The sequence below is a fragment of the Malania oleifera genome, chromosome 2, assembly GCF_029873635.1.
Source record: "Malania oleifera isolate guangnan ecotype guangnan chromosome 2, ASM2987363v1, whole genome shotgun sequence".
NCBI classification, from domain to species: Eukaryota; Viridiplantae; Streptophyta; class Magnoliopsida; order Santalales; family Ximeniaceae; genus Malania; species Malania oleifera.
The window spans coordinates 128,983,699-129,010,400 of record NC_080418.1 but is presented as its reverse complement, the minus strand read 5'-3'; the positions used below and the strand labels follow the sequence as shown (position 1 = coordinate 129,010,400).

Below are 26,702 nucleotides of genomic sequence, written 5' to 3'. Positions count from 1 at the left end.
CATGCAGTTCAAAGGTCGATAAAGAATTAAAATGCTATAAACCCAGAATCATAGAACAGTGCCCGAGTGCATAAATTCAATCTTGAATTTCAAGCTGTTTGAATTTGAACAAAACAGAGCACAGTACAATTTTCGCATTGCGCTGCACCATATTGTAAATTCAGAATTGTTTCCACCCAAAATTTGTGTTATATTTCATCCAAATCCATAAAAATTTTAGATTTAAGGCTGCTCCCTTGGCCCTTGCTTAAACACAGCTGCAAATTATGAGTAATATCATTATAAACATCAGAAGGATATACAGATACCAACCAAAACACAATCCAGTAAAAATAGAATCATACACTACAGAAAACCGAGGTCAAATTATTCAAATTAGAAGAGTAAGTAGAACTTTGGTTTGGAGAATTCGTGGAAACATACAGTTTTGATTAGTTCCAACCACCAAGGTAAAGCACAATTGTATTGTGGTAGACCTGCTACTGAAACAACGCTCCCATGAAAGGCTACTTATGCCAACACCCTCCATCAGCCAAATAATATTAGGCTTCAATACTCAAATAAATCACTACGATACATGAAATACAAAAAATCAAAGCTCATCTAGGCTGCTGCCGCTGCCATGATTAAATAGCTGTGCAGATTTCAGGTTTTTATTTCTTCCTGCAAAATTGCTGGGCATGCAACTTAGACATGCAAAAAATATGATAGAACTCAGTTTGAAAATCTAAACTACTGCCGTGAAACTCATGCTGTGGCAGATTTCTGGTCCTCTGGCTCGTCAAGATCAAGAGCTTGTAGCAACTTTGGCCAGGACTCTGGGATCCCTCCAGGTAGATCAAATTCCATCAGTTTTCCTCGACCGCAGTAGAACTCCTCCACGGGCTGACTCTGCCAGCATAATAGAAATAACAGTGTAAATCACTAGTTAAACTAAATAAGTAAAAGGAGTATAATTACTGCTTTAAAAAAAATTAAAACAGAAGGGAGACAAAAAAAATAATGAATGAAATAATTCCCCTTCGTTATCACATGGGCCACAAAATATTGGTTTGATTTTATTTTATTTTTCAAGCAGGGATTGGAGTGGCAGGTACCAACAAAATGACCATAATGCCATTCCTTGAAATACTAAAGTTTGAACATAGCTTATACACAAGCATGTGGAAAGGCAAAGAAGATAAACCCATTGGAAGGGTCAAGGACATCTTGCGACAACCATTATACTTTAGAAATGAAAGTGATTTAAAGACAATAAGTCGCCATGGACTCGTGGAAACATGGAAAGAAAATAAAAGGATGGGGAAGTGGAGGTGCTATAACTTCTTACTGATCTTTCTCCAGTGAAATCTCTAATTTAATTTACCATGATTCTATTTTTTTTCTTTGTATTTATATAAGACTACCATTCTGATTCTTATACCCATGCATAAATAAGATTATCAGAATCCAGAACCAAAGCTACCAAACCAACATAGACTAAAACCAAGACTAGGGATATGACCCAATTTGCTGCCAATCAACAGGTTTTGTCTAAAGACACAATAACAATCTCAAGCTGTAAGAACTAAGAAGACAGCCAAAGAAAAAACACTAAAATCAAGCATGCCAAGTGCATGGAGAAGTAAATCGGGTCACTATCTAGGAGGTCTAGAAAATGTGAAATTTTTGTTCACTATTTCTGCTGATTAATGTACTTACGAAGAAATATCTCTTAAACTCATGATTACAACAACAAATTCAACCCAACAAAGCATTTTGCTTTGGTACTTGAGAGCATAGTTGTTAGAATCGTACGATTCTCAATTCCAATCATTGAATAGGCAGCAAATCGAGTCAAATCGTTAGGGGAATAGATTTTAAAGCTGAATCAAACCTAAATTGAGTGATTCAGGCAGTGAATCGATGAATCGAATCACACGATTCAATCGATTCTTGTCTCTTGTGGCACGTACATATCCGACTGCTTTAAAGGCCAATAAAAACCCAATTTTACCCTCTTTTTTTTTTGCATGATTTTGTTAGTTGTGACCTTTATGTAGCTTCTGTCCCAAAGGAGAGACACCTTTGGCCTTCCCTTCAGCACACCTCTGTTCTCTCTTCGACCATTCCTCTGTGCTCTGCTTCTGCCATTGAGATTAAGCTTCGAAGAACTACCAGTCTTTTTCTCTATTGTTCTGTTCTGCCATAGAAGACTAATTGCTCTTTGTACCATTGAAGAACCAGTCCGCAGATGTGAGTCTCGTGACAGGGGAGAAGCCTCAGTGCTGATAGGTAACTAATAACTTTACTTGGTTGCCTTCCTTACCATTTTTTTCATTCATTTTTTATGTTTTAATCAGTTTTCTTTATGCTTTTAATTTATTTTTTCTACTTATTTTAGTTGTTAAAGTTTTAAAGAAAGCCTATAGCCCTACACATTAAAAAAATGATATTTTTATCTATTAAACACAATAAAGTTCAAATCTTTATTGTTTTTTATGACACATTCTCTTAAAATATAGTCTTACAGCACAAAGTTCAATTTTTTATTAATATTTTCTTCTCTTGAATCATTCTCTTATTTTTTTTACGCTTGTCAAATGCCTAAATGTTAAATATATTTCCTTCCATCAAATATTCAACAATTAATAGTTCATTATAATAGACTATTCACTATTGAACTTTGTGATATTTTATAATATTTAATTTATAGTATTATATATTTATATAATTAATTATATTATACTTCTTTAATTGTTTCTTACTCTTTTTTGAATATGTTATTCATTGTTTATTTTTAGGTTGAAAATTGTAATTTGAGTTGGAAAGTTTGTGCTTATTTGAGTGTTATGAGTGTGGGAAGATGGCTTGTAGTTCAAGTGTTAGGCCTAGAAAAAAGACTTCCAACACAAAGAGTGAAGATCCTACATGGGATCATTGTTCTCGAATCAATGATAATAGGATGCACTTGAAGTGCAACTATTGTGGGCTTGAAAGATGGGGTGGCATAACTAGAATGAAGCATCATTTTGCAGGGGATCATGATAATGTTGCTCCTTGTAAGAAGTGTTCAGAAGAGGTGAGGGAAAATTTGTCTTTTGGAAGGAGTGAAACAAAAGATGTTGACAATGAAATAGAAATTTTTCAAGAAGAGTTTAGAGAACAAGAACAAGAAGTTCAAATTATAGGAGGATAAAGACAAAGCACCATGGATGCTTATGTAAGGGCAAAGGAGTAAAGGGGAAACAGTTTAAGCAACAAACCTTGAATGCATCGATGAAAAATAGGGAGCCAGTAGTTCAAAGCATTTTTCGGTTTTTATATCAACATGCTTTACCATTCAACTTGGTGAAGAGTTCATTATTTGCATCAATGATGAAGATGGTTGGAGAATATGAAAAGGGATTGAAGCTCCCAAGTTATCACAAGACTAGTGTCACATTTTTGAAGAGAGATGTTGATGGTGTGAAACAAATCATGGAAAAATATAAGAAAGAATGGATAAAGATGTACTTTGCTGTTGTATGGATGGACCAACATAAAACAAAGGCATCTCACAAATTTTCTAGTTAATAGTCCTAGTGGCACGGTTTTTCTCAAATCAATAGACACCTTAAGTGTGGTGACAGATGCTTATAAATTGTATGAATTGCTAGACTCATTAGTGGAAGAGTTTTTTTTTTTGGGGGGGGAGGGGAATTTGATTCGACTGGTGACGGATAGTGCCTTGGCTTATGCAGGTGCCAGAGAGTTGCTAATGGAGAAAAGGGAACATATATTTTGGTCTCCATGTGTAGCCGATTGCATTGACTTAATTTTGCATGATATTGGAGATTTGCCTATCTTCCATAATACAATTCAAAAGGCTATGGAGGTGTGTGTCCTCATATACCAGCACATATAGGTTCTTAACATGTTTAGAGAGTTTTCTAGATAAAAAAAAAAAGAAGTTAAAAGAGAGCTACGATTACAAGGTTTGCTACATCTTTTCTCACGTTGAAGAGTTTTGATGAAAACAAACTTGCTCTTCAAGCCATGTTTGCATCAGAGGAATGGGCCATGTGTCAATATGCTTCGAGGTTGAAAGCTAAGAAAGTGGAGGCCATATTATTGTGTGATTATAAGTTTTGTAAAGCAATAAAGTATTGTTTGAAGTATGTGAGCCCACTTATGAAAGTTCTAAGGCTTGTTGATGGTGATGCAAAAGCGGCAATGGGTTATATATATATGAAACCATGGATAGAGCAAAAGAACAAATTACCCAAAACTTTAGTCATCAAAAGACCAAGTATGATCGTATTTGGAGCATCATTGATACAAGATAAAGGCCGTACCCAGTGCACAAGATGGGACTTTAATGTGCACATGTAGCAATTCCATAGGCCCATTCATGTAGCAAGATGTTTCCTTAATCCGAGGTAAGTTACATTGTTCAAAAATTAAATCAATTTGATAACATGTTATATAAGCAATAAGCCTATTACCCATGCATTTATCTTTATCATTTCTTTTATTTGTAGGTTTCAATATAGCGATGACTTTAATGTGCACATGGAAATGAAAATTGGTCTATATAACACTATTGAAAAAATGTATCCGAATGTTGAAACAAGGATCAAGTTTGATCAACAATTAGAAAAGTTCAAAAAAGCTCAAGGGATGTTGGGCTTAAGCATGGCTACTCTAACAAGAGATAAGAAACAACCTAGTGTTATATCAATCCAATAGTTGTCTACTTGTCTTTATGATCATTTTTTTTATTGTTTATTTTTTGTTTTTCATATAACCAAAAATATGATATGATGTTTTTATTCTTTGTTTTGATCATATGTATAGCTTTACGGTGGGAGAGTTATGGAGAGGAGTGCTAGGAGCTTCAAATACTTGCAATACAAGTCCTTAGCCTCACATATAATGCCACAGGATGTGAGAGAAATTGGAGCACATTTGATTATGTCCACTCCAAAAACAGGAACCGATTGGAACAACAAAGACTAAATGCTCGTCTCCATTAAGTACAATATTCAATTAGAGCTAAGGCAAAAGAGGAGGCAACAAAGTGGTGAGACATATAATTCAATTTGTTTATCAGGAATGGAATCAGATGATGAATGGATAACCGAAAAGGAAGGCCCTTGTCCACCGGAACGTTTCATGGTTGAATGCGAATGAGTGCTTTGAAGATAATGGAGGGGTTGGAAATAGCAAGAAAAGAAAGAGGTATGATTTGTATGACTCTTTATTTGTTGCTGTATAAGTAATTAGTATATGAACGGAGGATGGAGCTTTAAAAATAATTGACATGTTTTAATAATTTTATAATGTCATATGATAATGTAGGACTAAGGAACCTGATATTTGATCGTAGAGGAAGAGGAAAAAATGTTGAAGAAGATCACATTGAGTTGATTGATGAAGAGAAAAGAGATGAAAAAGAAGAGGAACAAGAAGAGATGATTGTGGTAGATGATGAAGATGATGATGACGATGACCTTGCATTAAGGGAAAGGGATGATGAATGATGATGCACCATATCGTACATTAGTAGTCTATATTCTGTCATAGATGGTTTAGAGTTTAGTTTGTTTTGTTTTATACATTTGAGATGTGGGCTTCTAGATATCTTTTTCGTTTTTGAAGATTACATCTCATAACACATGTTAGATGTATAATTTTGTGGCAAACTATAGTAATTGATAGATATGGAATGGATAGATTATGGAATATCTTTTTGTATATGACTAGTTTTTCTTTTATATAAATACATGAAGAGTCAAATAGATTATGTTAGGATTCATACCTACAAAACTTGCTTCAACGGCAAGCGTCATTCCAATTAACAACATGATTGATCTTTAATTGTTGAAATTTCAATGTATTTTGCTATATTATTTTGTAGTGCACAAGTGCATGCCATTTGGAACCAATTTTTTTTCAAAATTTGTACCGAATCTTACGATTCAATTCACGATTCACTAAATTGGAATTTCGATTCACGATTCGAAACTCGATTTGACAACTATGCTTGAGAGATTCTAGGAATCTTTACAGTTTTATAAGCAGTCAACATAGGAATCCTCTCATTGTGTTTTCTTTTGTTTCTTCTTTTATATTTTTCACAAGTGTAAGGTGTTCATTTAGGTGACAAAAAAAATTGTTCCTAAAAGTCAAAAAACCAATCCAGTCAAGGAAATCTGAATAAAATTCCTAGAGTTCCATAAAAAAAAAGGCATTTCATAACCTTTGATGCTTTGTATGGTTCATTTCCTTCAAATGCTCTCTTGCTCCTCTCTCTCCAAATGAACCATAACACACAATAAGGGGACCAACTCTCACAACCTGAGGATATTCTAGCCATTTCAGCTGCCACCTTTGAGCTCCGTGAAGAAAATAAGAGATTTTGTTGCATCACCGAAAAACTTCCAACCCTTGCCAATTGAGACTCCAAATTTCCTTTGCAAAGTTGCAGACAATATGATTCATCCCTTCCCATCCACTTTGCATTAGCATCAGTCTCATGTAACCCCCTCTTCAATAGCTTCAAGGATGCCTTCCACACAAACTCGGGAAAAAAAAAAAATTCCTCCGCAACTTGGGTCTCCAACTGTTTTCTGAGGCAATTCTTGTTGTCCTTGCAGCAAATACGGGCCTGTTTGGTATCATTGTTATTTCTATTTTCTGTTCCTATTTCTCCACATTGAAGAAACAAATTATTAAAAACATGTTTGTTTATGCTGTCAGTTTTTTTGTTTCTGTTGCTGATTTTCTACTGTTTGCCAAAAAACTAAGACCTAGATTTTATGGTTTTCAGTTGTTTTGGCAACCTTTTGTCAGAAATTTTAATATCCAAAAATAGTTTTTTTGGATTAATTTATTCATTTTATACACTTTCAAATTAAAATCAAAATTAAATGATCATATGAATTTAAACTAAATTAAAATAAATATATATATAAATTTCAAAAAATAATAATAAAGCCAATTACCAAATACTTTCACTATTTTTCAATTGTCATGTCCACTATAATTTTTATTGTAACGTAAAATTTTAAAGTAAAACAATTATAATATATTTTATTTTTATTATAGTAATTTTTTTAATGTGTATTTTTTGTAATTTTATTATTTTAATCATATTTTTATAATATTATTTAATTTAAAAATGAAACTAAGCATTTTTTAATTAAGTTTTTAATTTGTCTTAGTTTCATAAATGTTAACCGAATAGGTTGCTGATTTCTAGTTTTTAGTCTTTGTTTCTGGTCTTTGGTTTTTGTTTCTCTAATTTTTGATAGTGATATCAAATAGCCCCTTAGTTTGTAAAATCCTTTTCCTTGAAATTCTGCTTTCCTCCCATCCATTTAAAGCATGCTCCCACTTCCATATTGATTCTGATATTATAATTATAGTCTACTCAGAAAATTTTTTATCTTAGCCATGTCCCTCTCTTGCACCTATCTTCTTAGTACAATATTCCAAACAAGCAGCACACATCCGAGAGTACATTGGCAACAATGGCATAATTGTTGCCAGCAATTTTGTACAGGGATGGAAATGAATCTCTGAGAGCTATATCATATCATCAGAAATCTAAACAGAATCTAATCCTATTACTGTTACCAATCACAAATGCAATAGACTTGGAAAAGATTTTCCCACTCATAATACCTTTACAAAGACTTACCCTGTAGGAGAAGTTGACTTCCTTGGTCCATCCCCCCTCATCCTGGTTGTATTTACTCGACATAACTTTTCTCCAATAACCTCCATCTTCCACAGCAAATCTCCATAACCACATCCCAAGACAGGCCTGATAGAAAGAATGCAGGTGTCTTAACCTCAAACCCATCTCATTTGATGGGAAATCTCTTCGAGGCTTTTCAAGCCTTTCGGCCACGGACATCGGAAAATCATTAATAATGACATGAAGTAGGTGTGAAAAGTACAAAATGTACTCTTGATCTATGTAATCCTTCCACTCTTTGACAATAAAGCATTTTCCAACCATCTAGTTTTTGTAGGCAGCACTTAAGGCTTGATTGTTGTTGTACTCTTTTTCTCAAACCTCTCTGTCATAATCCCAAACATCTTTGGCTACAAAAGTTGTGCCTAAAGGCAGTCCCAAACACAAAGTTGGGAAGCTACCACCTTAGACCCCAGCTTAGCTGCCAGGTGATTGGCCATTTGGCATCCCGAAAAAAAAAAAAAAAACCCTGCCCAAGAATAATTTCAGTCTGCTTTACATCCAACCTTATCCTGAAACACCTTCAAACCACAAGAGCATGCCCTTAAATGCTTAAACAGCTTTCCCTTATTACCATAGAATATGACTGTATCATCTGCAAAAAATTAAAAAGGTGACCTCCCTATCAGAATGAAAATTCTCCCCCACATTTTATTCTCTCATAAACCTCTCCATTGTCCTCCCAAGCATATACGAGATAAACAAGTATGGGGATATGATTACCCCCCAAAGTTAGACCCCTAGAGCTGGTAAAGAAGCCCTGTGAAGAGCGACTGAAAAATAACTGAAAAACAATAAAAGATATCCAAAATTTTGATCCATTTCTCCTGCTGTTTGTTGCTAAAACCCATTATATCCACAAACATAAAGATGAAAATCCCAGCAGACATGATTGTAAGCCTTCTCAATTCTCATTTTGCAAATCAATCCAGGTCTATTCCTTCAGATTCTAGCATGCACACTTCCATTCGCTACGAGTATCACATGCAAGATTTGCCTTTGTAGACTAGAGGCATTCTGATCTTCTGACACGATTTTCTCAATAACCTCTTTCAATTTGTGAGCCAGACTTTTGGTAGCAACTTGTAAACATTACTAACCAAACTAATAGGCCTTAAGTCCTGAATGTCCTAGCCATGCCCTGTCCATTTTCCCCTTGTTTCAGGGATAAGCAGATGAAGGTGTTGTTCAAAATCTTCTCAAATCTGCCTTGCTTATAAAATTGATTGAAAATAGGCCAATAACACACTTGATAGTTCCGCAACTTTGCTCAGTAAGGACCCTAGACATCCAGTTCAGGCTAGGCCCTTGTTTCCTTGGCAGATATCCACAACCACTTTTTGCCACTATGACAGGCCTTTCCAGCTTCATTGTAGCCTCATCAAGATGGGAGCTAAAATCAAGTCCATCAATTCAATGCCTCCAACTAGCTGATTTAGAACAAATTTTTAGGTAAAGACAAACAATTCCCTCACAATCCTCTCACTCCAATAAGCAAGGGTGTTAAAATTGAGAGCCTAGGTAGGATTGTTGGGGGGCTCTGAAGGATCAGATTGTAGGATCGGATCGTGGATCGCGATATTCTACTTACAATGTGAAATAAATTAAAACTTGGGTATTTGGCATTTTATGGCAACTCTCACTAATAAGCCTAAAAACTTGATAGTAAATTTAAGAAATTAAAAGAAATTTTAGGAATGTAGCTAGCTTGCTAGCTAGCACCTAGTAGGGTTTTCCCTCAACAATTTTGACCCAAAAAAATCTGAAAAGCTTTTTGTTGAAGAACTTTTTGTCAGTTGAAAAGAAAATAAGAAGAACAAGAAAGCTGTATGCTCTATGCTTTGGGGAAAAAAAGATATGCAAAAGGAAGAAAGTTTAAAACAGCAAAGGTAATGCATAACTGCTACAGGCCTGCAACTTTAAGCCCTCTACTGATTGTACAACTCCCTATTTGTTGAAGTTCTCTACTGATCTCAAAGCTCTCAGTTGGCCTCTACTATTGCTAGGAGTAGCCTGCTGATAGACAATAGGGGATTGCTCTCAAAGAGCTTTCGATTTCAAAGGGAGCTCTCAAGAGATGCTCAGCTGCTCTCTTGACTTGGATCGAACAAATCCCAAGACATTGCCCTAATTTTGATGCTTTTGGGCCAACTGGACCCATTTTTGGGTAAATTGTAAAAATGAAGTGCTGGGGCCAATAAAAATATATAATGGGCTTTTTTCTTTAAAGTCCCAAACAGGAAATATCCATATTCTATTGCACAAGTAGGATCAGTAGGATACCAAGTAGGATCGCAATCCAAAGATCCTAAAGATCCAAATAGGATCCTATCAGAATCCTACTTGATTAAGATTCGATTAGGCAAGTTTGGATCATACGACTGCAAGATCCAGATCAGGATTTTGATAACCATGCCAATAAGTGAACCCATTGATAAAAATTTGTCAATCTAGTTGGACCTTCTTTGAAAGTTAGCTGAAAAATTTAGTGTTATCTCCTTCAACAAGCTAGAGATCCCTTAACTTTTGTCTCAGTATATCTTGTCCTTTGCAATTATCCCACTAACTCCACCCTTCAAGGCATCCCTAATTCCCGGTGAGTTCGTTCTTCTAGATACAGCAAACCTTCTCCTTCCTTAGTATCCCAGCTCCTTAATCTTGTCGTAGAGTTCTTCAATTTTGATTTCCTAACCACAAATATGGGTGCGCCTTCCACCTTATATAGTTGTTCCAGCAGTCCCTGGCTCCATTGAAGCTTTCCTCTTTTGGCCACACATTCTCAACTCTGAAAGGAATTCTTCCTTTGACATATCTCTAGAAGAAGTAAAGGAGCATGAACAGATGTGGGTCAAGGAGAAAGGCCTACAGAAGGTCCAGGAACATCTCTTCCCAGACATCAGAGAGATCAAGAACCTGTCAATTCTGGAGGCAGCCACCTCCTCCCCATTGTTTGTCCAAGTAAAACCTACTCTCTCCTCCCCTCCCTCTTGGCACGCAGAGGCAGATTAATAAAGTTATCAGAATCTATCATGCCCTAGTTGTTCTACTCCTCTTCCTTCCATAGGTGCATCAAATTGTGTTGAACCACCCCTATCCTTGCCCTCTTTCGAAAAAGACGCTCCACAAGTAGTCCCAATCAATTCTGACCTAAAAGTTCACCTACAAGTTCCTCATGATTCCATATTTTGTAGATCCACAAAACTCCAGAAAATAACCATTTAGATTTGCTGTCCACAAGCAAGATGCTAACTGCCCGCAGTGCTCACATTCAGCTTGTTATGAAGCACAATTCCATGTCACAAAAATTCTACCCACTCTATAATGTGCTAGAATAGCAGTTCAATCTAAGCTTCTTCCATCCCAAATTTATAGATGAGCTGGGTAGAGATCTCTTCCATTTTGGTTTCCAGGAGGCAAATTTCACTTCCTTCCAAATTAAGGAATGAGTATATATGCAAAAACTAGGCATACCACCAGTTGAAGGCAAGATAATGGAGGGGTGAATTAGATGGTTTAGACATTTGAAACGCAGGCATAGTAGCACACCTGTGAGGAGGAGTGAATTAGTTATTGTTTCTGGCTTGAAAAAAGGGTACGAATAGGCCTAAAATAACTTGAAATGAGGTGGTGAGGAAGGATTTAATAGCTCTTAATCTAGTAGAGGAAATACTCTCAATCAGGTGAATTGGCGGAAAAGGATTCATGTTGTTGACCCCACCTAGTGGGACTTCAGGCGTGTTGTTGTTGCCATATATATCCTCTGGCATCCATCTTCTTCAACAGCTTTTAATCACGTTCCTCTTGCCACACTTATAGTCCATTCTCCATGACAACGTTTCGCACTTACATTCTCTTCGCTACCCTATTCATTCCCTCTCTACTGCCACTAGTTTCCCACATTTGGTCGTTCTCCCCCTCATAACTCTGACAAATTCAACCTTTTTATCTCCCACATAGGTGACTTCCTCTCTATGGATTTGAAATTCAAAGGGAACCCATTTTGACCTCATTGCCACAAGTATTTTTTTTTAAGTCTGCCCTACCTTGTGCATGAATTCCACACCTCATTTCCCTCTCCAATTCCACCATTGCCTTCATTGCTAGAACCGATTCAGCAAAACAAGGATTTCCACTACACAAGACCCATTTCTACTTTCACTGTCACTAGATTCTACCTCTTCTATTCTTTAAGATCCTTGTCGCTTCTTATGAGATTGATCCATTGTTGCTTTGTCAAACTCCAAGAAAACTCCAGAGACATCACTTATGGCCAAGAAAACTTCAACATTCTAGAGATGCATTGAGAGACCGACTACAAACCCAAGCGAATTTAAGGCTGCCCATTCACCTTGTAACATCCAGCCGGACAGTACCACCAGTCCAGCAAAAGGTCCAGTTTTGTCCCTTTTTCTTATTCCTTTCCTCGAAAATTAACAAGGCCACCTCTTTCAATGGCATCTGAAACAGAAACAAGTTATCTAACATCTCCAACACTCCTGTTGCAACCCCTTAAGTCCTGTTCGCCCACACCTCAACTTCCTTTCTTATTTATACACCTTCATCACCCTCCCTTCTCTCCCATATGAACCTACCAACCAAGGAACATCCCAAGAACTGAGCCTCGTGGAATTCAACCACATTTGTTGCAAAGGCCTCCACATGCCTCACCTTCAGTTTAGCACAAGACAAATTTCCTTCTAAGCAGCTCCCTCAAGGATTTCCCCGATCAAACTACGAAGATTTTTTGCCCACTTGCACAAAATCTCTGAAAATGTCTTCCACCAATTTCCATCAATTCCTCAAAAAATTGGTAGGGCAACCAAATGGCCTACATCTTCCCTCTCGAGCTCAACAGCACCCAAAGAAAATGCCATTTCTAGTGTCCTCAAAAGCACAAAAACTTTATCATTCAATCTATGCAAAAGGTTTTGAATCTTTCCTAGATTTCCACTGTTATTTTTTCAGATAATCATGATCTGTTGAAGGTAGCCACAAGATTTCAATTCAAAAATTCCTTCTTTTGCCTTCATCTACATTGATGAGGTTGAAAATCCTCCTTCCAACATGTACAACGGCCTTACTTTGCATTCTCAGGTGAAGATACAATTCCACTCATTTTGTTTTCTGTAGAAGGCTTCTTCCACTTTTTGTTTTTACTCTTTTTTGGAGGTTGTCTTGTCTCTCTCTCTTGAATGAATGAATGAATGAATGAATTTTCTTGTCAATAGAAATAAATATGTGTATATAAAATCTTGATATGACCCAATAAAAATGTCATGTAAAAACAATTAACAAAGACATTCCTTGTATTCTCCAATCATCAAATCAGAAAGAATATTATAAGAAATTGACCAATACCTTTTCATTGTATACCCGCAATCGTTCCTTCACGACTGCTTCAATATCATCAGACCGAGTGATAAGCTTTGACATACAATGTGAAGGAGGGAGAAGTGGAGCCATGCTAATCCCAGGACTTCCATTCTCACCCTTGAAGTTAATGGATGCAACATTGAAATTGCCTCCACATTCACTGCAAATTCTCCTTCCCAGGCATTTCTCAATCAATACATCTTCCGGAAGTTTAAGATTAACCACCAGGTCAATATCAGTCACGTCTTCCAATATTTCCTAAAATACATACAAAAAATTCCAAATTTGAGGTTAGGCTTGAGAGAGAGAGAGAGGAGTTGTACAGCTAAAGTTTACTCATTTCAAAATTTTCATGCAAGTTTATGCATATTTTATTTAGTGAATAACGAACACAGTAAATACAGTTAGGCAGAAAGTAAACAATATATATATATATCTGTATCTTAGTAGACAATAAAACCAAACTAAGCATCCAAAAAGTTCCCAAGTAGTTGATGTTAGATTAACACTTGAAGTAAAAAATTAGGATGCTACGTTGTGAGCCAACAATGCATATGAAGCCCTACCACTCCCCCACCAGTGCAGCCCTTGCACATTAAGAGAAAAGCAAACAACACCTTGAATCGGATAATTTTCAACAAATTAATACAAGTACAGACTACAAGAATTGAACACAAAGCCTACTAGCAACCATGGTTCTAATACCATGTTAGGGTACTGCTTGAACTTAAAAGCTTAAGACTTGTTTGGTATCATTTTTTTTTTTTTTTTTCTTCTGTTCTTGTTGTAATATGGTGAAGAAAAGATGAGGACAATGTGTTTGTCTGTTTTGCTACCCCTCTGGAAACTACTGCCATGTACTTTGATATCCAAACTTCACTTTTGTGGATTGAATCAATCTATACATAGTTTTAATAAAAAAAATTGAAATAAATGACCATGTGAATTTAAAATATAATTAAAATAAATATCCATGAATTTTTTAAAAATTTAAAAATTAAGGCATTAAAAATAGCTTTTACTATTTCTCAGTTTTCATATACAATAAGATTTTCCTAGACCACTAAAAAGTGAGTTTAAAAATATAATTAAGTAAAATAATTATAAATTAATTTATATAATTAAAATAAATATCAATATTTTTTGTACAATTTTTAAAAAATAAATCATTCAAAAAAATATTTTACCCTTTCTCAATTGACATATACAATAGGATTTTCTTGAAGCACTAAAAAGTGAGTTAAAAAATGTAATAACAAAGAAAGATAATTATAAATTAATTTCTATTTTTTATTATAGTATTTTCTAATTTGTATTCTTTTACATTTCCATTATTTAAATCATATTTTGATTTGTAATTTGATTCAAGAACAAATATAAACATGCATTCAATAGTTTTTTATTTCTTTTTAATTTTGGAATTTTTTTAATGGAAAAAGAAGAAATCTTATTGTGATGAGAAAATAGAATAAGGAGCAAAAGAAATCATCCTTAAAATAGGTGAAACAAAAAATAGAGAATGGAGAAAACATCAAAACATTACTGCCAACCAATCACACTGAAGATCAGAAAAAGACAACCCTTTAAAACAACCAGTTGTGAAAGCCCACAACAATGACATATACTGAGTCCTATCCCAGAGTACAGAGCAAGACATCCTCTTACTAAAAAAAATACAACCATTCCTCTCCATCCAATACCCCAACAGGACAGCCAAAAAACCCACATCTCCACAAAAAGGGACTTTTAAATGAGATAGTTAACAAATCCTCCACCAACTCCGGACAAACCCAACTCTCTCCAAAATCTCCAAATAATTTGTTACAGACCCTCCAAGAAAATGAATAATGCAGGAACAGGGGAGAAGCAGATTCGGAACTTTCAAAACATTAAGTAAAACAAACTGGGATAAAGCCTTAAAAGGCCTCCTACTCTGCGATAGATTGTTGTGTTACCTCTGTTACGAACAACTAACCAAATAGAAGCCCTTAATCTTAGAGGGACTTTGACCTTCAATAGTTCAATGAAGCGGAAAAGATAGATCTTCTTGGATCAGAAACTCAAAAAAAGACTGACAAGAGTCCTTCCTCGAAGAGTCGAGAACCCACAATTGATAGCCCCTCCTCATGAAAGAAAGAGTACCCTCCAACAAACACAAGAAAAAAAAGAGAGCCCCAACACCTCCCTATCATTAAGGGATCTATGAAAATTAAATTACCAAGAAAATTCATCCCCCATGGAAATACAAAAGGAAGAATTCCATTATGCAAAGAGGACAGCCTATCGAACGAAGAAAAGAAGTGCAGGGCACAGCATCACCCACCCAGGTGTCTTCCCAAAACCGAATATGATTACCATTACCCACAATATGTTTGATGTGTGGGGTAAAGAGACAATAAATCTGCGAAAATATGCTTCACAGTGCTCTCAAATGAACACCTTAGCTCCATATTAGCATCTCACACTGCACACCAAATTACTGTTAACAACTTTGTACAAAAGAGAATTTTCCTCCAAGGGAAATTGTCAAATTCATTTATCCATTTAGAGCAATGTTATTAGACACCAACTTCCCAAAACCCTTTTAGACCTACAAAGAGTTCCCCAACTAACCAAATAATTCCTGCTCTCCCCCACCTGAGACCAGCAATCTCTCATGACTCAATATTTCTAGCTGCCCCCACAAGAATTTTCAAAATAGACAAGAAATAGAGGGAGATGCTAGAAAGACCAGCCAAATTAAGGGTGATCCACCCACCTAGAAAGAGTAAAGCACCCCCTCCAAGTATCTAACCTCTTGGACAACATCTCCACCACAGAATCCCAAAACCCAACCAACCAAGGGTTACCACTCAAAGACTCTCCCAGATAAGTCAAAGGCCTAGTTTTGGAAATATGAACCAATTTAGCTGGCTAGTTTTCAGCTTTTAGTTCCTGTTTCTGGTTTCAACTTTTCATTTCTAATTTTCATTTTCACAATTTTTGACATTGATACCAAAAGGCCCCTTAAGTTGTTAGGTTGAAGGTGTCAAGCATTTGTGAATTGCGAGCTAACACATACCTTGACAATTGACAGAATAATTGCATTTTAAGTGATAAACATAATTTGGGGATAAATTACAGTAACCTCCCCTAGGTTTTCTAATAATTGTGGGGTCCTCTTGTAATGCTTAGAAAATCAAATCAACCTCCTTGAGATCTGTTAATGCATTACTTGTCGCTCCCTCCCATCAATTGAAATTTAAATATAATGACATAAAGTAATAATGTCAACAATTATTCTACCGATCAAATAATGTCAATAATATTATGACTTGAAAATTTGTCAAAAAAAATTAACCTTATATTTTTTTTTTAAGTAAAAATAATAATAAAAGGCATAGTTTGTAAAGATAATTATAATCCACATTACATTTTTGCTGAAATTACATGCAAAATTATCCTTTTAAAAGATAATTTGGAGAAAAATCATCGATAACATTACTTTCCATCATCATTTACAAAAGAAGAGAGGAGGTAAATACAAAATCACCAAATCTCGAAAAGAAACCTCAGAAGAAGTCTCCGCATTAGGAAATTTTCATGGGATGAATGATATGAGAGCTCCCATACACAATGTTTTAGCAATTGGAACGAAGTAAGACTCAATTTTTAGTATTAACAAGCCCATCTATCCACAATGCATGCGTAATGGCCAATAACCAGTTACTCATGAAGGCTCAACCATTTAACTTCACAGTCAATAGATTATTACACCTGCCTTCTTGCCAATTTTGCTGTTTAAAGATTTCTTTACACATTAAGAAAATTTTGTTCTCCTTTTTGGCTGAAAATGTTGAAGAAAATTTAACACTTTGGATAATCTAATGTATTAGGCCTTCAGAGTGTTCTAACATTGCTGCAAGTTCGCCATGTTGACAAGATTTGCTTCTCACCCCAAACTGTTTCTCTTAGAATTAAATTTAGCACTCATTTGAGGAACTTTGTTTCACATGTTAAAACTAATTAACAATTCCAAAGGAAGATGGAAAAAGATTAAAAAAGCAAAAACAAAATCATAATTCAAGCCAGACATTCTCTACTTCATCATAGCAAGGGAGCTCACTGCTTGTCTTATTGTCCGAGGAAAGCCATCAAGAATAAATCCTGATTCATCTTTAGCTTCTCCATTCTCAAGTCTCCTAGATAATAGGCTTATTATGATTTCATCTGAAACCAATTTCCCTTGGTTTACAATCTCTGCAAGCTGCAAAAAATATATATAATAAAGAAAATAATTACAGACAGAACAAAACAGAATGGAAAAACATTGACAAAATGCAATAATTCCATAATTTTTCCTCGCTTCCACAATCATAAATTGTCTCATCCTGACTACAAATGAATCAAGCTGCCAACATGCTGACAGAACGTGACAATTGCGAGCGACCTAGGTTTGATCTTGGAGATAAGGTTCTATAGTGTCACCTGCAAGTGACGCCATTTTTGGGGTAGTGGGTTTCCCATGACTCACAAGCCAGCCCCTTGTGAGTCATAATAATAATAACAACAACAACAAACATATAATATTTATATGCATATATACATATACATGTATGTACACACAGCAACAACAAGAACTAGTCTACGCACACAAGAAGTTCGCTGCTGCATGCAAGACCCACACAATTAGTCTATGCAAAACAAGTTTTTCAACAATCAAAGATTTTAGCATAGGTCAATTTGTTAATATATGAACCAAGTGTTCTAAGGGGTTATTTGGAACCGCTTATAGAAAAGTAATTTTCTAGAAAAATACTTATCTAAAACTAGTCTGAAGAAGAATTTTGCATTTTTTCAATCCAAAGTCACCCAACTTCTAACAGCAAAGCTGTGTGTCATATAGATGCTCATTTTAACAATGAGATTGAATCAGAAATGCATAATATGACGTGGGTTTTAACTGACTCACCTCCTGAAACTAAAGCTGTAGGCTGTGAATAGGTGTTTAAAAAAACCTAAAACTTGACAGGATACTAGAATAGTAGATAAATATAAAGTTAGATTGATAGCTAGAGTGTTCACACAAAAGAAAGGTACAAATTGTTTTGATACATATTCATCTGTACTAGAATACCAACCAGTAGATAATTATTATCTTTAGCCTCTGTATGCAAGTTAATAATACACGCTAAAACAGCTTTCTTGAAAGGAGATTAGATAAAGATATACATATATATATATATATATATATATATATATGTGCAACTGGCAGAAGGATTTGTTATCAAATGACAAAATATAAAGTATGTAGCTAACTAAATCCTCATACAGTTTAAAACAAGCGAAAAAAAAATGGAATGAAAGGTTTGATGAGGTGATAAGAAATCATGGTTTTAGAATTAACGAATATGATAAATGCTTGTATCCTAAATATAATAATGGAGGCTGTGTGTAACTTTGTTTAAATGTAAATGATATTCCTAAAAGGTTTTAGAATTAATGAATATGATAAATGCTTGTATCCTAAAGATAATAATGGAGGCTGTACACAACTTTGCTTATATGTAAATGATATTCTTGCTTTTAGGACTAGTTAGGGAAATGTGAAAAAGGTAAATTCTTATTTGTGTAAAAACTTTGATATGAAATATCTAAGAGAAGCTCACTTATAATATTAGGCATGCAAATTATTAGATCTTCAGGAGATGACTCAAGTATTCACCTAAAGAAAACTAAAGAGTGTTGGTAGCATTTAATCTCAAATAATTGTACTTCATTATATTTAACTAATAGGACTAGACCAAGTATAGCTTATGCAGTTGCTTAGTACATCTGCTCAAAATCCCAATAAAAAACACTAGATAGACTTTGAAAAAGAGTTCACACATATCTTAGAGGAACTATTGATTATTCACTTTATATTGGATTCCGAATGTAATAGTAGAATGCAGTAATGATGTAAATTTTACTACATGTTATGTATTTACTCAGGGCGGTGCAGTTATCTTGCGATTCCAGGAAACAAACCATAATCTCTAAAAGTACATGGAAAATGAATTAATTGCACTAGACGTGTTCTGAGGCTGAATTGTTAAGTAAATTGCTTAAGATGTATTTCTTATTAGAAAACATACTCTGTCAATTTCTATGCTTTTTTTAATAACAAAATAAAGTATTAAGATAGAAGAAAAAGAAATAAGAGAGGGCAAGAGGTCCTGAAAAGAGATTTTAAAAAAAAAAAAGGACAAACAAACATACAAAGAAGAAAACCTAACAAATAGCTAATAAGAAAATCCTTTTTTAAACCCTTCCTATCCTATTTTGCGAGCTCATACTGACCTTTCTTCAGTTTACTCTTTCCCCCATGCAATCGAACTTCAAATCCATATGATCACACAATCACAAGCATATCTCGTCCATAGGTTGTTGAGCTTCAAGATCCGTACCATTAATCTGCAACTAAGGACAGACAGGTGTTAGACAAAATGTCATCCCCAATCTGATCACTTACTGCTCTTTACCTATATCATCATCCTCAAAAATAGGAACAACCCCAAAACCTTCAATCAGAGTCGCTCACACATGAGAAATATCACCAGCTAAATCAAAGGAATCTGAAACATTTCCATTTTGCTTGCGAAACTCATCCAATAATAAACCACCATCACAAGCAAGCACACTATCAAAATCACTCTCATTATCAGACTCATCGCCCAATTGCTTTTTTCCCTTTAGACAAGCTTCCTCATTAATCTCCCTATCTGATTCCACCTTCAGAACATTTGAAGTTTCCTCAATGCTAAAACTGTCATCCATATCTCTTTTAAAAAGTTTATTCATATGCACATCATAATTAATTCGATTATCATCAAGAGTTCCTCATTTTAAGCTCCCTTGCATTGCAGCCCCCGAGCATAAACTTTAATAGACTTAGCCCTATCAGTTTTCTTTCCAGGGACTTGTCACCGCCATCATTTCCCACCATATAAATCCCTGTTCTACACTCCACATCAACATTTGTTCCTAACATCTCATGCACACAACTAGTCATTAAGATTCCAAATCATTAATTAAATTTGCAATACCACCAACCATAGAAAAAAATAAACACAAAATCTCTCCATAACCCCCATGTACAAAGACATGATGACCCTTTCCCTAAACTTCAAGGACTTACTGACTAGCAGTCAACCAAAGGTCCAAAGCACCACCATGTACAAAGTTGGGATGATTCTTTGCCCTAAACTCCAAGTCAGCAATTCCCAAATCTCTTACGACAAGAAAATCTCTCCAAGTGCACAAAAAACAACAAAACACACTCAATGGGTAGCTAATAATGAAACCCTAAGCCATCCATTGATTAAGAGGAGAATTTTGCTCCAACAAGAACATGAAATCACCATGAATAACCTCTTACAGTCTCAGATCAAAAGAATTGCCTACAATCTGGACTGTGTCTGAGAGACATCCTCTGGCATAATCTTCCAAAAATTACTCTGTGAAGCAATCACCAAAAGAATTGAGAGAGAGATCCGCGGGATTGATAGTTGTGAGAGAGAGGGAGAGGTGGAGGGGAAGGGAGAGGGAGAGGGAGAGGGAGAGGGGGAGGGGGAGGGAGAGAAAACTCTGATACATACATCATGATTTAAAACTGTGATTATTAATTAAACTCCTTCACTTTAATAAGAAATTGACTAGACACCTACAAATTGTAAAAAGCATGATTAATAGAAATGTGTTAAGAGGCAGAGAGAGGAGAGAAATTTGATATTTACATTATGGTTATAGAGCTTGATTGATTTAACTAACTCATTCATTATAACAAGAAAATGACTAGACAACTGCAAATTGTAAAAATCATGCTTAATAGGAGTGTTCCATCTCTAAACTTTGCAAAACCTGAAAGAAGTGTAGTTGATGATTTTGATAAATATTTGCCTAAAAAGGGCATGATTAATTCGTTGAGGGGAATGGATTCGACATAGACCGACCAACAAAGCTCTATGACTGGGGATCCCATAAGGAGGTTCAATGGGGAGAAGCAACATATATGAAGGTGGTACATAAAAGAAGCAATATTTTGCTATAGGCAAGCATATTACCATGTTTTCATGGTTATTGTGCTTCTACCCAGCCATAGTTGTCGCAAGGCTGCAAATATAGGATGGGCTATTTTTTTTCCCTAAAAATATCATGAAAATCAAGATCAAGTGCATGACCTTTTAATAAAGTTAACCTGCGAACAAACCCCATCAAGTACCATGAGTGTGACTCGTTTGAAGTTTGGGCGAGGGACCTCATTCCAAGTTTAGTCCTCTTTCCACAACTCATGCGCAATTAATTCTTTTTTCCTTTTAATTTTTTGTTTATGTCATTTATTATCTTATTGATTTATTGCATCTGACGCACAATTAATCAACGCACAAAAAAAAAAATCTCAATAGAATCACAACAAACTCAAATTACACTAAACTTGACCCTGGAATCCAAACAAGCTGAAGTTTGGGGTAGTAGGATCATAAATTCACAACTCACACACACATGAAGGTTAAAATATGGTTATGTATTTAAGCTCAATCTCAAGCTTGATAGCTCCAAAAGCTTAACTTAATGAGTAAAGTTGGGACAAGCTCCAGCTTCTCAATCTTGAGATTGAGCTAGCATATTTTTTTTACCAAGCTGAGCTCGAATTCCCACTAGCTTAGTTCAGCTCAACCCTTTTGCAGCTCTAATCTCTTTTTCAGTCTATAACAGCACAAGAATCCAATCAATCCTTCTACATCTCAGAGAAACTTTTGTTTCCATTTTATCATTTTTTCCCAAAAAAGTAAAAGTATTTTTAAAATTACATTTAGTTTGCACAATACCTATTCATAGGAATAGAATGGGAAAATGATGAGAATGACATCAGATTCCAAATAGACACATTCACAGGCATCAGCTTTTTCATCTTAGTATCTAGTTTTCTCCGGCTTAATAGCTTGCAGTAGCAAAACTCTTCCCATGTGCCCTCGGATCAATTGTTATAAAGTTGATCAAACTATATTTAAAAAACAAAAAAAAAAAAAAAAAAAAAACAAAACAAAACAAAATATGACCTAAAAAACACTCAAAAGTTGGTCATCACTAGTTTACTACCACTTATGGCTATTGCCACATATCCTTCCTACTCATTTTAGCACTTCCTTGTGCACGTTTCTTGTGCACGTAGACCCATTATTTCCAACACGGTTGTGAGTCCTGTCGGAGTGATTTTAATTAAGCTTCAGCATGCAAGAAGGAAATAATCTTAGGCAGATAATGTCTCCCACTCGGAACAAACACGATCCAGAAGCGCATTCAACAAATCCACCACTAAGTCGACCCAAATCAACAACGAGCAATGCACACTCTCCAACAAAATGAGAATAATATGTAGTTTATTTTGCTACGAGAACTGGAGTAACGAAGAATTCCATCCCTAAGTAGAGGAGTGTGAAACGAAAAGAACAAAAAATGAAGAAACCTGTTCAGAGAGGGGGCCAGAGGAAGAGAGCTCCTGGCGAACAAGATCCCCTGTGGCGATGTGAGGGACGCCGAGGAGTGTGGAGAGGCGGCTGGCGTAGGTGCCCTTGCCGACTCCGGGACAGCCGAGGAACACCCACTGAACGTTTCTGTCCTTGGGATCTCGGCGCGGAGAGAAGGGCTTGGACGAGGACGAGAGAGATTCGGATACGGCAACTGAAGATAACGCCCTCCATAGCCGCGGGACGGAAAAGGACGACGTCGAAGGGTTCAATATGCGATTCAAGGCCGCCATTGTTGAAGATCTGTCAGCTGCAGAGGCAGGAAATTGGGAATGCAGCTCGACCAGAAAATCAACTCTCTCGATATTTATATGCCTGTGCGGACTTGAGAGAATGGATCGTTAGGTTTTAAGGCCAAGTGGCCATCAATGTAATGAGCAATTGTGAAAATGTCCTTTTTACTTTTTATTTATTTTCTTCTCACGAACTGCGATATGGTAAAATCTGCAAAAACACCTTTTGAGAATTTTTATAAATGAGATTTTATTTCAAAAATGATATTAAATTCTCACGTTGTGTAAATTTTGTAAATAATATTGCGCAAATGTCATATTCATTTTCAATATACTAACATGTCACTTGCATCGCACATGACTTCTTGTGAATAATATTGTGCTAATTTATATATATATATATATATATATATAATTATTAATAATGGGACTTAAGGGATGATGGAAGGCAAAAGAGAGGGAAAGATAATTTAAAAAAAAAAGTAACTTTTTAGAGATATTTTTTAAACAAATTAATAATATATTGTCATAATTTTGTCTTATGTTAAAAAAATTTACCAGTTTATTTTGAGATATACCTTTTATTTAGAATTTATAACATCATTTTATTTATTTTATTTTCAGTTAAATGACTTTTTTTTTCATGTGTTAACGTGTTCAAACTAAAATTTATAAAATATAAATTTACATATTTTTTATTGAATTTATTTTTTTAAGAAATGTTTTATCTTATTTTAGGAGAAATAATTTTGTTTACATAAACTGATTTACATTACTTTTACTTTCGAATATAATAACTCATGTTACGTATGAAATTTTTATTATTTAATTCTTTTAAATGTTATGCATATTTTACAACACTATCACTAAAATATTATTTTAAAAACTATAATTTAATGCATAGTAAGATAGACTCTAAACATAAATTTAACTAATCTCTGAGTAAATTACTAAAACTATATTTCTATCACATTGTTGCCTATATATATATATATATATATATATATATATATATATATATATATATATATATATTAAAATGCATGGATTTTGAATGAATAGTAAAAAATTAAATTGATTGATTTAAGATATTTTTAGACGAAACATGCAACTAATCTATGTGTCAACACATGCATTAAAAATAAATGCATTTTCATTTTGAAAAAAATTAAATAAATGTGAATCTTAATTGTGTGGACAATAAAATAAAAATACTAATAAATTAATTAATTATCCTAAAAAAAATTAATTGGTTCTTAAATTGTAAAAGAAAATAGTTCAAACTTTTCAAAAAAAAAAAAGTAAAATTGGAGTATTATTTACTTATACATCACATCGGAATGTGGGCGATGAAAAAATATAATATCCAAAAAGTAAAAGTTGTCGAGATGAGAATGCTTAGATGGATAAGTATAATAACATTGAAAGATAAATTAAGGAATGAACATATTTATGATAAGTTAGGTGTAACTCCTATAGAAGATAAGATAAGGGAGGGACAACTCAGATAGTATGGACACTTGCAACGTAGGTCACATAGTGCACCTGTGAGGAAGAGTGACTTAGTTACTGTGGGGGGCAGTAGAAGAGGTAAGGATAGACCTAAAATAACTTGAAAGGAGATGGTGAGTAAGGATTCAATATCCTTGAATTTATCAAAAGAAATAGTCCATGATCACATAAATTATCAAAAAATAATTCATATAACCAACATCACCTAGTGGGATAAAGGCTTAATTTTGTTGTTGTTGTATTTAGTTTATTTACATCTATTCAAAAATAATCGAACAAAGGTTTTTGTGGTTGCACATGTTTCATTATAGGGAACGAGTAGCCAGGTGTATTACCAACATTTCTATTTAATTAATTTTTACTTAAAATTATAAAAACAAAGACTAAATATGTGCTACACAAAGAACCAAATGCAATATTTTTGTAAACTAAATAAAAATTATATAATAATGAGACCCATGTATTATTGTTGGCCCTAGAGTCGAGTTTATAAGGGGGTGAATAGATTTTTTTGCGTACTTTCGCTTTTCTTTATAAAATATAAAATCTTTGCAAAATACAAATGATTATATCACAATATATAAAATATAAATCATGCATAAGATATAAATTAAATAGAAGGAAAGAAAAGTTTAACTCCGATGTTAACATGGTTTAGCCTCTTGCATACGTCGACGCCCTGAATCACACCCAAGATTTTCACAATCCACTAACACAACTTCTTCACCAGCAGTGAAGCCTTTACACCATAGGAACAAATCTCTTTCACTCGCCAAAAGTCTTTCAATAAGGTTCACCAAGAACCCTTTTTAGTTTTTACAACAAATGGAAGAAAACGATTTACAAATACAATGTTTCTTGAATGAGTTGATATTTGATACAATAAAATCCTCACACAACTCTCTCAAAATAATGTACCACACTAAGATTGAAGAGTAAAAGAGAAGTTGAGCACAAAAATGATGAAGTAATTGAAGTGTGCTTGCAAATGATACATGATTACTAAAATTAATGTTTAAACAAGCCTTTAGACTTGTATTTATAGGCAAATTGAGCTACTAGCCTTTTTATGGTATTTGGCTTATACATTAATTATTTATTTTGAAAACTAGTCATTTATAGTCATTAGGTGTAGAATCCCGACGCAAACCATTGATGAATTCCCCCATACCGTTGACGGTTTCTGTTGTTTTTTGTCCCACATTAGTATAATAGTTCCACATTGGTAGAAAAAGTTGTTTTGAATTTTTTCTTTGCTTGTCCCACGTTGGTGAGAAGTGTTTTTTGAACTTGAAGTTGAAACTATATAAAGAGTTCAACTCTCCATTTGTAAAACACAACTCAAAGTTGTACTTTGTCAAGAAGTAGTGGATTGATTGTCAGCACTCGAGGACATAGGTAATTTTGTACCAAGTCTCGTTAAATTTTTATCTTATTCTTTTTATTGTCTTTTATTATTAGTTTATGCATTTGCTTTAGTTCTTTATATTTTCAAATAGCATTAGTTGTAGTATTGGTGTTTGACAAAAGTGGGGTGCCCAGCACAACAATTAGCATCAGAGCTAGGTTGAATAGTGTCAAAACGGAGATGTTCCTTTGTTAGGATCCTTGATTCCACATTTGATGCCTAAGAAAGACTTTATCTAAGTGAGTACTTAGAGACCACTGCGGCTCAGTTGCTCCTTAGAAGTCAGTCTGGTCAAAATGGAATTTTATAGGATAAAATAGAGTAGACATAGTTGGTATGTACTATTCATCATAGGTCTTTTGCTTTATTAGTTGCTATTGAATATAGAGAAGATTGCAGAAACTAGTGCAGCAGTAGAAGAAACTCTGTCCACACGAACTCCAACCCCTTCGGTTTCAACATCATCGTCAAAGATAATAGCTAATGCTCGGTTTGAGGTGGAGAAATTTGATGGCACCAATAATTTTGGTATGTGGCAATGTGAGGTGATGGACATCTTGTATCAATAAGAATTAGATATTGCTTTGGATGATAAACCAGTGGATATGGGTGACAGAGATTGGGAAAAGATCAATCGTTAGGCATGTGGTATGATGCATCTGTGTCTCGCTAAGAATCAGAAATATTGTGTTATGAGGAAGACATCTACAAAGAAATTGTGAAAGACATTGGAAGATATATTTATGATAAAGAGTCTAAAAAATCGGCTCTATTTGAAAAAGAAATTATTTCGCTTCCAGTATCAACCAGGTATTTTGATTAATGACCATATAAATGCTTTCAATAAAATTTTGGCTAATTTGTTAAATTTGGATGAAAAGGTGAAATATGAGGATAAAGTC

The 26,702-nt window shown here is 34.7% G+C and overlaps 1 protein-coding gene across 2 annotated transcripts; it reads right to left on the bottom strand.

Moving 5' to 3' along the window:
- Positions 1-346: 346 nt before the first annotated feature.
- Positions 347-23,141, bottom strand: LOC131148740 (adenylate kinase-like). Of its 2 annotated transcripts, XM_058098644.1 has the most exons (4): positions 22,587-23,141; positions 17,205-17,345; positions 13,085-13,357; positions 347-891 (listed from the first exon to the last, which is right to left on the bottom strand). In XM_058098644.1, exons 1-4 carry the CDS (start codon positions 22,878-22,880, stop codon positions 748-750), a joined length of 852 nt encoding a protein of 283 aa, XP_057954627.1. In that variant the 5' UTR covers positions 22,881-23,141; the 3' UTR covers positions 347-747. The 2 variants fall into 2 exon arrangements, with proteins under 2 accessions (XP_057954627.1, XP_057954628.1); XM_058098645.1 differs by lacking the exon at positions 17,205-17,345 and having other exon boundaries at positions 22,587-22,984.
- Between the last annotated feature and the right edge of the window lie 3,561 nt (positions 23,142-26,702).

Bases quoted from the DNA above. Each gene is read 5' to 3' on its own strand.
- LOC131148740 (XM_058098644.1), bottom strand. From the start codon at position 22,880: ATGGCGGCCTTGAATCGCATATTGAACCCTTCGACGTCGTCCTTTTCC. The intron at 17,346-22,586 runs GTTTCTTCATTT...TATTTTTTGCAG, and splicing joins CTGGCCCCCTCTCTGAACAG to CTTGCAGAGATTGTAAACCA. The intron at 892-13,084 runs GTATTGGTCAAT...TTATGCTGGCAG, and splicing joins TGCGGGTATACAATGAAAAG to AGTCAGCCCGTGGAGGAGTT.